The sequence below is a fragment of the Embiotoca jacksoni genome, unplaced genomic scaffold (assembly GCF_022577435.1).
Source record: "Embiotoca jacksoni isolate LCO1_2020_lvr unplaced genomic scaffold, fEmbJac1.0.p SCAF_14, whole genome shotgun sequence".
In the NCBI taxonomy this organism is placed as follows: Eukaryota; Metazoa; Chordata; class Actinopteri; family Embiotocidae; genus Embiotoca; species Embiotoca jacksoni.
The window spans coordinates 14,336,675-14,349,842 of NW_027185274.1; the positions used below are offsets into that span (position 1 = coordinate 14,336,675).

Genomic DNA, 13,168 nt, shown 5'->3' on the forward strand with positions numbered 1-13,168 from the left:
TACTGGATTACAGTATGCTAATTATCAGAGTAACAACAACAAAAAAACAACTGATGTTATGGTGGTCTGGAGAAAAGGTGTTTAAGAGCAGTGGTTTCTCAATGTAGTTTTGAGGTGATTATTATAGGAGGAATGCAAAAAACCACACATCTGCTGCACAATGTGACTTCTTTTTCCAGACTTAACCTCAATCATCACATTTTGTGGCCTCAGAAAGCATTTGAATAAATCACTCCTTGTTTGAGCAGATGACTAATGTAGACATGTTGTGCATCATGATTTTATCCCCTTGAGCCCTGAGTGAGTGTGTTTTATTAGTTTTTCAAGCCTTCCTTTAGTATGAATGCTGTGTGCCTCTCTATTTCTCCCTGAAGTTAACAGCCTTCCATGCGAGAGGAGCAGCACACCTGGACTTCATTTTGCTAAGAGCACACCTGTGGAGGATCCTCATCAGTATTTATTTAAGCTGAGCACTGCAGGCAGAACATCATAGCTCTTTCACGATATATACTGTATTCTTAGCTGCCGACCACAGGTCCTATGCCTGTACCTTCTGTCTATCAGTTGTTCTAGTTTCTGCAGCTTCTGCTTTACATTCATAGTAAGCAGTTTCTCTGTATTTGATGCAGTGAAACATTCTTGCATCTCGGTACTTCCTCTTACGTTGTGCTACAATTCATAGCAAGGTCACAAAGCTTTGTCTTGGGGTGATGAAAAACAGAAATATGGGGAGCCTTACTTGTATGGCCTGATACAGTCGGAGATCTGGGTGGGGATCAAGTATGTAGAACTGCTAAAAAAAAAGGCATACTCACGTTAAAAATTACTTAACCACGAGCTTGAAGATCATTTTACTTCTGTTTACTTCTATTTGAGTATCATAACAAATGGCTGCAAAACAAAAGAGGTTTTTCCAAATCCAAATATTCACAGGCAAAGCATCGAGAGCTGGTGGATGTGAGGAGATTTCAAAGAGAAAAGAGGGACGACAAAAATGTGCAGGAGAAGGCAAATGTGTGCAGTCACATGCAAAGTGAGACAGGCTGGCAATTAGCAAGAGATGTGGAATTGAGTCAAAACAGCAGATGTAAGATGAGGAAGAAGGAATCTTTGAAGGTTTTGGCATGGTTGGTAATGTGTGCACAACATATATTAGAACAACTATACAAACATATTTCTAATTTAATTCAGGAGTCTGCAATGCACAGTGCAATTTACATCCCCCCCCCTCGCTCAGCCACAATGACAATGGAGAGTTGTGTTTCTCAAGCAAAGGGGTGATTAGGTTACATTGCAAAGTGCACACAATAACAGATAGAGGGTGTGGTGCACCCAAGCAAACATCACACACACCTTTATTCTTACGCACAAATTAGTTTTATTTCCTGCATTTTTAAAATGATCTGACTGAGGATGAGCTGAGTTTAATTGCCTTTAACAGGGACCTTAAGAAGTTTTTAAATCGTGTGTTCAATCATGTTTTCAGTTCCAGTCTCTTATCCTTCCTGCCTCGAACACACTGTATGTGCCGCTCCTGACCCCATTTTAGAAGTTGGCAAGTTGAGGATAGAACTTGGTGAAACACCGCCACCTAGTGCTGACATTACTGTAAAATCCCTTGTTCCTCCTGTATATTATGCTTATGGTGGTAATTTTTATGGTTCGCAGTGTATTTGGTGTCCACAACTTAACTAACTTGCCTTTTACACATGGCACTAGGTTTAGGATATCAGTGCGGACTGGAGGCTCGTGGCCAACAGTGGTGGCAAATGTTTTTAATGTTAAGAACAGTAGATAAGTATAGTTTTGATGCACTCAAAACTGTGCATTAAAAATATACTTTTTTTTTTAGTCAGTTAAAATTTGTATGGAGTTGCAATAAAACTCATGTTAACATGAAAACATGTTCAAATTTTAACCAAATTTAAACCAACCAATTAGCAATACCTTGATTGACAGCGGTAAAATGCTACTTACAGTACACATTCCACTACTGGCGGCCAAGCTAATCTAAAAATCCTGAATATCGTAACACGATATTATAATACTCGATTCCAATACTTCAAATACAGGACTTTGGTATTGTTGACTGTCACTGCAGGAGCTACACCCATGAGCCTCTGCAGCCCGCCATTACACAACCACATTAGGATAATCACACCTGCCCGTGATGCTGCAGTTCTTTTAGTCCTGCCGAGTGTGCTCCGGTTTCCTAATTAATGGATCTTATCTACTTAACCGCACGATTAGCATGTGCACACATATCCAATCACATCTACCTGGTCCAGATAAAACCTCGTCCCATTGGCTCTTGATCTCGCCAGTCTGGAGGAGAGGCAGCGCTCCGTGTGTGCATGTGGAGTGTGTGAGCCAGGGGTCGTGACCCTTGCTGACCTGGATTACCACAGGCTCCTGTAGCAATCTCATGAGCCGCTAAATATAGCCTGTGCCTGGGATAGTTTCTCCAGCAAAGGGCTAGGGTGACCTGCCTTGACCCAATCTGAGGGTGTCTGGATGAGATTAGTTCTCCTTTTCTAGCACAGGGACACTGACCGGGACACTGATATAGTGCAAAATCAAAGTGGAGTGTATAAATAGGTTTCTTTTTTTAGTTTGGCTTGAAACAAATGGAAACAACAGGAAGAGTTCCCATTTTAGCGGACCCTCATTATAGATGAAACAGGTCAAGGAAATGCAGGTGAAGTAAAGCTCAGTCAATTTATTGATTTCTGGAAAATATATCACATCTTTACATATTTTTAGATGCCTTCAGAAGTTAGCAGTCCATAAACCGTTTACTTCCAATCATCGGACTCAAAGGTAACCAATTAAAACGCCTCAAACAGAGCAGTATTTTAAGTCTCACACTGACGAAATCAAAAGATACCCCTGCTAACCTGCTTCTTAAATTTAGCCAATTGTTCAAAAACCTAACACTGAAACCAATCGCACATCTAAAGCTGAATTCCCACTTCTTCCCCATCTGAAAATCCTGCTCTAATAGCCCAAATGAAACACCCCCCCCCCCCACCACCACGAGTAGTATTTGTGAATATACAGTATATGTACTGTGTTCAGTAAAACAGCAAGCAGACTGAAGTTTGAATCACCGGACTACAAATTGAAGATCAGACACCAACAAGGACGAGATATGAGTGAAACGTATGAGTTGTTATAGCAGCAGCAACAGTGACATTTGGTTTCTTTTTCTTCTTTTAGAACAAAACGTTTTTTTTTTTTTTCTTTAAACATCCATGTGGTTTATACCAAAATGCAAATATGTTCAACTGCATGTATTTTTATATGTTATTATATTAAGTAGATTTTATTATATTCTAATGAACTACGAGTTGCAAGAAGGTTGAGGCGTTTTTAAGAGTATTATGGCACATTTCAAAACCAAAGAGAAAACATGTCACAGGTCATTTACTACAACAATAGGCAATGCAAACTTTACGATACACTAATATATATGGATATATTTTGTGACCAAAGTTTGTCATCAATACATTAATATTTGAGAACACATTAATAAAGCGTTACATCAATATTGTGTCATCAGGATATCTGTTTGCAGAACAAGTGTATTAACTGCAGTCCTCCAGTGTGTTTTCACCATCATCATCCTGAAGCAACTCAACACACTACCGTCTTCAATCAGTGCTGCAGGCAATGGAAAGCCCACGACTCAAAACAAGACATAACCGCATCCCAGAGGGGAGAAAACCTCCAGCACTTCTCAGTCTCTCGCTCTTGTCCGAACTCTTCAAGGTATACGAATGCTCAACTCCAGCCGAGCACCAACGAACACCCTACATCGCATCTATTTGCTCTTGCAATATTCAATAGTGACACAAATTTTACAGATATATAGCTATATATTTATGTATATACCTCCAGTGTGTACACAATCTGCCCACTACCTCTGATGAGATCAGAGCCTCCTTGTTGTCACAAGAGACGGCCACAGAAAGGGTGCATGCAAGAAGAGTACTCAATGCAGTATTTAGAGAATCACCACTGGTGCAAGAGAGTCAATTTTCTTTGTGAAGACTATCTGGAAAGAATTAAACAGCCAACTTCTCTATACCAACTGTAGCATGATTTCCTATGCCACCTCCTGTTCACTGTTGCTCTTTCCTCTAAATTAATCAGGAACTGGGTGACTCGGCAGAATCTTGGTCTGAAGTACAGGGGCTTCGGCCCTCTTAAAGCTTGGTCCGTTAACTTCTCTAGGGATTATTCTGTCGGTGTTTGCTAAACAGATACCTCAGAAGTAGTTGGATGTATTGAAGCACTAATTGCAAAATTCTACAGATACTTGATTTTTTTTTTTGGGGGGGGGTTACCATTTGATAATTGTTCCTTTTTTTTTTTGGTTCTTATAGACAGTGATCTTAGGAGGACAAGCAATGTTGAGAGAAATGTCAGCGTTCTCTTCACTTGGCAGTCATCATCTGGACAAACTCTGTAACAACAAAAAGAAGAGAAAACAACCCTGAAACGGGTTCTGACTGGCTTCGAATGAACAATATGGACAATCAAAAGCACTCAAGCAAAGGGAAATGTACACAGTAATTCGGTAGCTGCAGTTTTTTTTTTTTTCCATCGGCAAACTAACGAGCAGCAGTGTGAGGTCGGTTGCGAGCGTACAAACAGACATCTCACCCTCGTAGTTGACCTGACCATCGCCGTCGATGTCAGCCTCGCGGATCATCTCGTCCACCTCCTCATCAGTGAGCTTCTCGCCTAAGTTGGTCATGACGTGCCGTAGCTCAGCCGCACTGATGTAGCCGTTACCATCCTGCACGTGGCAAAAGAGCAACTACTGTTATTGCATTCAGTTACCGTTTCACTGTGGAATATCACTGAAGTCAGTTTCAGCGTCTCTCCTCCGCAACAGGCGGGGATTGATGACATGAATGGGTTTGAACGGGTTTTCTCGTGCCATCACACGGATACATTCGGTATACGATGTGATCTGTGGCAAATAATAGTTTCGTTAAAAAGGTGGTAGTTCATTAAAAAAAAAAAAAAAAAAATCTCCTCAGTCCTTTTGTACCTTGTCAAAGACTCTGAAGGCTTCTCTGATCTCCTCCTCGCTGTCTGTGTCTTTCATCTTCCTGGCCATCATGGTCAAGAACTCAGGAAAGTCAATTGTACCATTACCTACACAGTCACACAAACGGAGATCATCAGGTAACTGCAGAGAATTTAAGAGCCTCAGTCCAAGATGATTGGTGGCGGGGATATAAAAAGAAATACTGCATATTTTTATTGATTACCAAAACAGGTGTGTCTACAAGTGCAGATTGTATTCAATATAAACAGATGGGTCTGCACCAATGACACAACAGGTATGGTTTATCACAGGTGTTGCTACCTGCAAATGTATCAGCCTGTACGTTTTTGACCGTCAGGAGAATTTGACATGACGATCAGTCGTGAGATTGTACTTATTTTACGTTTTTTTTTTTTTTTTTTACTGCATTTGAGCTTTTTCTCCTCACCATCAGCATCCACCTCATTGATCATGTCCTGCAGCTCAGCCTCGGTGGGGTTCTGTCCCAGAGAGCGCATCACAGTCCCCAGCTCCTTGGTAGTAATCGTACCATCGCCGTCCTTGTCGAACAGCGAGAACGCCTCCTTGAACTCTGTACATTCACAGAAATAATGCTGTTAGTATAATAAAGCATTAACTGTGCGTGATTAATCTAAAACTGGACAGACGACCTCTGATCAATACAACGGCACACCCTGCATAAACACACTGATGCAAACTGTTATATAATGTCCAAAATGAATGAGCATATGAGTTTTCATGGTTATTTCTGGGACTTCAGACTCAAAACCCTGCCGAGCTATATTTCCGATTCACTTTCTGATTACACCTAAGGAAGGACTATGAATACAATGAACTAGTTGGTAGCATAAGACCATAATCGGGACCAGAACTGAACCAACAGCGTACAATCCCAAAGACATCTTGTTCATTTCTAAAGTTAAGGCAAACCAAAAAAGGTTAAAGTAAGCACTCACCAGCAATCTGCTCCTCAGTCAGCTGATCAGCCTGTTAACAAGACAAGAATCAACAGAGAAACCACCATGAAAGGAACTTCTTTTGCAGACCTGCTGGTGATAATTAATAATTGTTTAATTGTGGAATATTGTTGATGATCGAGCAGACAAAACGGTACATTGTCCAAAGACAACAACAACAACAAAAATCCATTTATTGCGGTCGATGGTGTTCATGAAGTGAAGGCGGTGAAGTCCACGTGAACAGGGAATATTATGACGTTCAGAAATAATGAACATCATGTTACAAACAATAAAATCAGACAAAGTGTAAAGAGACACAGTAACTGTTTTTCTAACATTTGTTGAAGAGCAATGAGCAGCCGGCGACCTGCGAATGATTCATTTTGGGTGCATCGATGTGACTTCGGCCCAATAATGAAAGCCATCAGACTTCCAGCAGGCTTAATGAGGAACACCTGCAGCCGGCTGCACGGTGAGCACGACCTCAACAGTCTGCCCATGCAAATCTACTCCAGACAAACTGATGCAAAACATCAGATATTTTGACCAAGGTAGAGACTATGTTAATAGATAGCAAAGGATAAAGAAAAAAAAAAAAAAAACCACTATAATCTTATTTAACCTCGCTGCACTTCATTGGTTGGGTGTTTAATAAAGAACAAATGAAGTGCTTGACCTGATATTTTATTAAATATGGCATCTTTTTTTTTTTTTTTTTTTTCTTTTTACAAAAAATATTCTATATAATGTAAAACTTGTTGCATTATTGGAGTCGAGATCCATTCGCACTGCTTGCAGACGGGTGGACCGACATATCTATTCAGTTTACGTTGTTTCTTTTTAATGAAGAAAAGCACACCACTCTTTTACACAACCCTGCTATGCTAACATCTGTGTGCAAATGTTATCCATACCTGCTGGTCTTAGACAGGTTTTTACCACTTTTACTTGTAAGAAAAAAAAAAAGGGGGGGGGGATTTAAAAAAATTATGAATTGACGCTCATTTTTCACCTTCATCTGGGACATCAATCTGCCCTCCATGTGAGGTCTTACCAGGCCTGTCTAAGTCAGTCAACATGCCCACTTCAGGCTGAGAAAGTGTGATGAGGGACGGGTATAAATACTCCTCAGCCCGAAATACACACGCCTGCTATAATTAGTGAGACACGAACAGGGTCGCCAATGTAGCACACCGAGTATCGCCGCAACTAACCACCTCTTTGTATCTTTTTTTTTTTTTTCCTGAACAGATGTGAGGCTCAGTTCAAACTTCACAGACCAACCTGTGACAAACTGTTGCTTGGCAGCGCTCGCTGCTTCGTTTCACGTTGTCAGGATGACTGTCGGATAAGTGGGAAATAACCGCTGCGTAAAGTACACCTTAACAGTCTGCAACAATTCTGATACGAGTTGTGATGAGGTTAAGCTGGTAAAGCTATTTTGCCAGACGGCCTAAGGATTTATTCATTCAAGTTCAATCAGAGGCAGAATTTAAACTGGTGTAGCTACAGAGCCGATGCCTCAAATAAACAACAATCTGGTCCCCCATCATGTCCATGTGCTCTTGCACCACAGATAAAGGATAGGCCAGTTTCTAACAATCCTTTTGCTTTTCGAAACCAGAGAGATAAAAGAGAACATTTCTGTAGCTCGAGGTGGTGGTAATGCCATGTGTTCTTCGAGTCAATTTCAATGAGTCACCGTGTTGGTGGTGGGGGTGGAGGGGAAGAAGAAGGGAGCAAGACAGACTGCAGAGTATCCGCTCTGTCCACCGCCAACCAATTCAGTGGTGCTGAAGCAAGCAGTGTCAGGATCAGTGCAGTGTTGGAGGATTTATGCACCTGCTGTGTAAAAAAAAAAAAAAACCTCAGCAGAGCAGCATTGTTGCCTTTTGGCTCCTCCACATTAACCAATCAAATATTCTCATATTCACAATAGAAAACTACAGTGGCAGCAGGTGATTCTCTTTAATCACAAATTATGTTGCAGCAGCATGTGACTGATATTGCAGCCCCGGTCCAAGTTGCCTTACTTGGCAAACAGGCCATGTGCTTGTTCTTTTACAATACAGACAAAGAACAGCTCAGGATGAGACACGCAGAGGCTCATTTGTAGTGCAACAATAGGGTGTTGTTGTTTTTTTTTTTTTTTTTTTTTTTTTTTACTAGTTCCCATTTAGAGGATGTACTGCGGGTCCTGACAGCCTACTGCACCAAGCATGGTTTGGTTCAATGCGGGGGGGGGGGAGTTGAAGGGGGGGGGGGGGTTGCGAAAGGAGGGGTGGGAAAGAGGATCATTCAGCAGAATGCGGTTCAACGTTGTGGCGCAATACGTAACGGAGAAGATGGTGTCATGGTGGTTACTGGCGAACACAGTCCGAAATGATGCAGCTCCCTCGTTCAACTTCCCTGCAACAAGACGAAGCCATCGTCGCTCACGGCGAGCAGCAGATTATACTACCCGTGAGCTACAGCCGTGTAAATCGGCGGCGTCCACCACCACCACCTCACCACCACCTCCCCCCCCCCCCCAAAACCCCGCGCTTGTTGCGCACGCCAAACTACATCGAAACGCGTGCTGACGCGCCTGCAGGAGGTGTTGCAGCAGCTCTGCGAGATGACAAAATGGTAGTTAGCGGGAGTTCTTTCTTGTAGGATTAACGACATGGGTTTCACGTTCACGCCGGACGGTCTATTTTTACACGATATCCCCCTTCTTCTCCTCCTCCTCCTCCTCCTCCACCACCTCCTCCTGCACCTCCTCCTGCACCACCACCACGCCCACTCTCGAGTTAAAGCTATCGACATATAAAAAAAAAAATTAAAAAAATAAAAAAGCTGCAGATCTTTATCCGAGCACGGAGGTCGGTTGAAACCACGTTATTCACAAAACACCCGAGCAAATCAGCCAAATGAGCGAAATTGAGACGACAGCAGACGCCGGAGCCGTTTCCTCTCAATACGGCGCTCACGCTGCGCAGTTCACGGACACTGAACAAAAGAAAATGGGGCTCTTCGATCAGCCGCCGAGTACATAAAACATAAAACAAGACCAAAAATTGCGATCAAACTTGAGTGCGAAATGCCCGAAAAGGTTAACGCGGGCGCACGCGTCCGGCGCAGGGTTGTCTTGCAGATTTCTTACATTAGAAAAGCCACGTTAAGCTCGTACGGAGTTTTACGTCGGCCGATTAAATTTCTAGCGAAGAAAAGTGATCGATTATTGATGTTAAACGTGGCCAGCTGACGCCAGCCGGGCGCGCTACTACCCCCCACGTTAGCCAGTTTATACTTACCATTGCCCCGTTGTCTTCTCAAAGCTCCGCGAAGATGACAAGGCAGCCCGATTTAAGGTGTCGTATTCGACCTACTTAGGACACAGTTAAACCACTAAATCAATTCAATGATACCGGACTTTGCTGGCATATACGTTTCGAGGAAATCTGTGCAGACAGTATCCCGGTGTAGCAGCAGAGATGCCCGACAAAACCTCAATCCAATCCAGCGGAGCCGACGTGCGGTCGGTTTAACCACTGTATCCCTCCGCCGGCGCTGTAGTCCCACTCAAAGCGTTACCAAAATACTGAACACTACGCAGTATGAAGGCGTTTCAATCGCAACAGACATTCAGTGTTTATCGACATTTTTTTTTAATTTTTTTTTTTATTTGGCACTTAACAAAGAGCAAACGCGTAATTATCGCAGCTCTATATAAACGAAGCGCGCAAAGATACCGTCCAAGACCGCCCCTTCTCCAGAACAGCAAGTTATGGAAGATTAACAATGTACAAATGATTATAATGCTAATAATAAAATCCATTCAATTCAGAAACCTTGAAAATAATAATAATAATGATGATAAAGTGCAAAGTAAACCTCGATAACAATGTTAATAGCTCAGCACTATCTACTGGGTTATCAGGTCATGATGGTTCTAATGAGTATTAGTTTACATGGGCTTTATTAAAAAAAAAAAAAAAAAAAAAAAAATTAAAGCAAACACTACAAGGATACTTGTACCGTACACATTTATTTGTAAACAGTATTTTTTTGTGAGTTTCCAGATCAATTTTCCCTATCAGCCCACTGGGTGCAGCGGATGTGGATGTTTGCTAACACTGTGCAGACCTTTAATCTTAGTTAGGCAATAAATGCGTAATATAGATATTATATGAAGTTAATAAAAGAGTACTATGGAAGCATGAAACCACAAAATTGAATTTTCAGTGAATTAAGATACATTTTGTGTTCAGGTGCTGAATAACAGCTTAGCCTAAATTTAACGCCATTAAGGGGGCTGCATAGACTTGGAGTGCAAACATTTTACTATTAAGGCCTACAACAATGTAACATTTAAAAAAAAAAAACCATTTGTGGTCCTCTGTCCAGCAACACCTGCCACCTGCTCTTCTTCTGGGCAGATGGCAAACCTGCTTTAAAGGTGCACACTGACCCCTATTGTGTTGGAGTGTGCAAAATCATTGCATCAGATTATCTCACTGAAAGAAAACAAAATCTCACACTATTCCATATTGCTGCCTGTGTTTTTAAGTCTCTTATTTCCCTGAACTCCCGTCCTGTGCTCACTATTGACCTGACATCTGAGTCAGATGTAAATGACCCAAAGCACAAAGGTGACACCTGCTGGACCAATTGGTGTCCTACACACAACTTAACGTCTTCACTGTGAAAGTGGCTCCGACACATCGGCCCATAATTACAATGACCATATCAGACATAGCAACTAAATAAAGTACGAATAAAGGAGCCATCATGAAATGATACACTGACGATTAAATTTTTGCCAGATAGTCAACATGTTCCACATACAGGAATGACCTGCTATGAACTGCAGACCTGTTTCAGCTACATTTCAGGCTGACTGTGGAGAGCAGTTGGACACGTGGTTGCAGAGAGGAGGCCGCACAACATCCGGGTGGACATCACCAACCATAGAAAGCCATTTCAGTAAGTGAGTATTTGTCTTCGGTAAGTTTGTTTATGTTGACTTAAAAAATATTCACAGGTCCTTTTTGATTATAATTGCTGTTGTATCGTTACTGTGTCAAATGACACGTGCATGCACCCACAAACAAGGCCAGTTGTTTCATTTATCCTCCAAGATACTGCTGCCAGAGCAGTTTCGTACTGGAGCAGTTACTGCTCATGGTTTAGTTTAGTACATCTATGTATAAAATTGTGATGCTGTTTGACTTTTATTTGCAAATTAAAATAAGTAATAGAACTATTGTCAATACTGTTGAAACAAAGTATAAATATACTGACCAAAAGCTAAGAATAACAGATAGGAAATGTGACACCAGTAAAAATTGAAAGTGTTTATTGCACTCTGAAATATTACAAAATAAAAAAAAGGTAAAGAAAAACCCAGTAGTTTGCGTACCATAGCATTATTGTTGTGCCCAGAATCACAATCGCATCCCCAAACTGGAGCTCACAGATTAGCTGCTTTATGTGGCACTGTGATGGCCATCTCATCGTTTGGAGAAGTCTTTTTCAGACACAATCCAAACTGCTCCTCCTCGTCTGTGTCCTCACTTTGGGCGAGAGGGTCGTCTCCCCTCATGCAGGGGGTTGCTGGGGTGTTGCGTGGGCTCTGGTGTAGCTGGGGAGGAGACTGCGGGGTCCTTGAAGGACCAGCTATGAGCATGGGGGGCACTCATATTTATATTTGATACATATTTTATTTATATTTTGACACAAAAGTATTTACATATCAAAATGTGTTAGTGGAAGATCTTTAAAAGTACGTGAGATTTAACCTCTTTTACAATGACTTTTATTCATTAAGCTAGAATACATTTAAAGACTGAAGTACTTTTTAGAAATGTATTTATAGACTTGCCTGTTTAGTTGCAGATGTCCTGGGTAGTCCTCAGATCCAGATATTCTGCCGGTAAAAAAAAATTATACACACTTTTGTTCTATTTTAGAATATTACAGTAATGATGAGGTAATTGGAAAAATATTGTATTATTATCCTTATTCAGTATGTTTTAGAAAAAAGCAACGGCAGAGCATTGTGCAGGTCCTATTTAAAATTTCACTATACAGAAATATGCTGTACAGTATATGTGTAGTAGACGTCAGTGGCTAATTTTTTTTAATTGTTTTTTTTGTTACAAACACTCCAGCAGAGGGAAATGTTACTCCAGTTTTAGCTGTCAAAGCTGTCCCACCAGAGTGGTGCCGGTGACCCAGTATTCAGTGCTGCATTGAAATTAGAATGAAAACGTCAAGTGATAAGAACAAATGGATGAAGGCAGAAAATAATTCAGTAATGTTAGGCCTACACCACCAACACACTCAGTCAGCGTTTTCATTTTCAGTCCAGATGTGAACCACGGACGCGCTCACCCAAGATATCACAGAGCTAGAAACACTTTGTAATTGTATTTATGGACTTAATCGAGGCTTACTTCTTGAACTGCTGCCTGACTTGGTATTGTAGTGAGCCGGGATTTGGTTTAGTCCTTTATTCTGGGTCCTCCCTGAGAGGACGACCTGCATCCTTCTGGAAAAGACACCGGTGCCTTTATCTCTAAATATGTATAGATGTTAAAGTCAGGTTTGACATTTGAGAGGCTCAGCAGGTCGCAGGTGCTTAGAGAGCCAGTTGAGTTTATAGGTTGTGTAGATTTGTAGTCCTCTCGGTAATAAGTCAAATTGGGGAAATCCTCAGAGTCAATATCATTGCTTCAAGTCAACAACACAAATTTAATTTTGTTACCATTTAATGAAGCTCCCCCACCTGAGTACAAATGTTCATGTTGTTCAGGCTACTAAACAAGATGGTGGTGTTACCTTAATTAAACATTCAAATTTTAAAATTAATTTTGTACTAGACCAATGAAGGGATTTTAAGATCGGTGAAACGTGTTCACGCCTGCGTGTACCAGTTAAAAGTCTCGCAGCAGAGTTCTGCACCAACTGAAAGTGTGATAAAAGATTTTTGCCGATTCCAGCTTACAAAGAATTACAATAGTCCAACCTAGAGGAGATAAAAGCATGAATAACTTTCTCCAGGTCTTTCGGGGAGAGAAAGGATTTGACTTTAGCTGAAGTTCTTACCTGAAAGAACCCGACTTTGATAACGGACTTAACT

At 41.4% G+C, this 13,168-nt stretch overlaps 1 protein-coding gene across 1 annotated transcript; it reads right to left on the bottom strand.

Moving 5' to 3' along the window:
* Positions 1-2,704: 2,704 nt before the first annotated feature.
* Positions 2,705-9,582, bottom strand: calm3a (calmodulin 3a (phosphorylase kinase, delta)). The gene is made up of 6 exons (XM_069148135.1): positions 9,339-9,582; positions 6,040-6,070; positions 5,511-5,654; positions 5,063-5,169; positions 4,669-4,804; positions 2,705-4,468 (listed from the first exon to the last, which is right to left on the bottom strand). The coding sequence occupies exons 1-6, from the start codon at positions 9,339-9,341 to the stop codon at positions 4,440-4,442; spliced, it is 450 nt and encodes a 149-aa protein (XP_069004236.1). The 5' UTR covers positions 9,342-9,582; the 3' UTR covers positions 2,705-4,439.
* Positions 9,583-13,168: the final 3,586 nt, after the last annotated feature.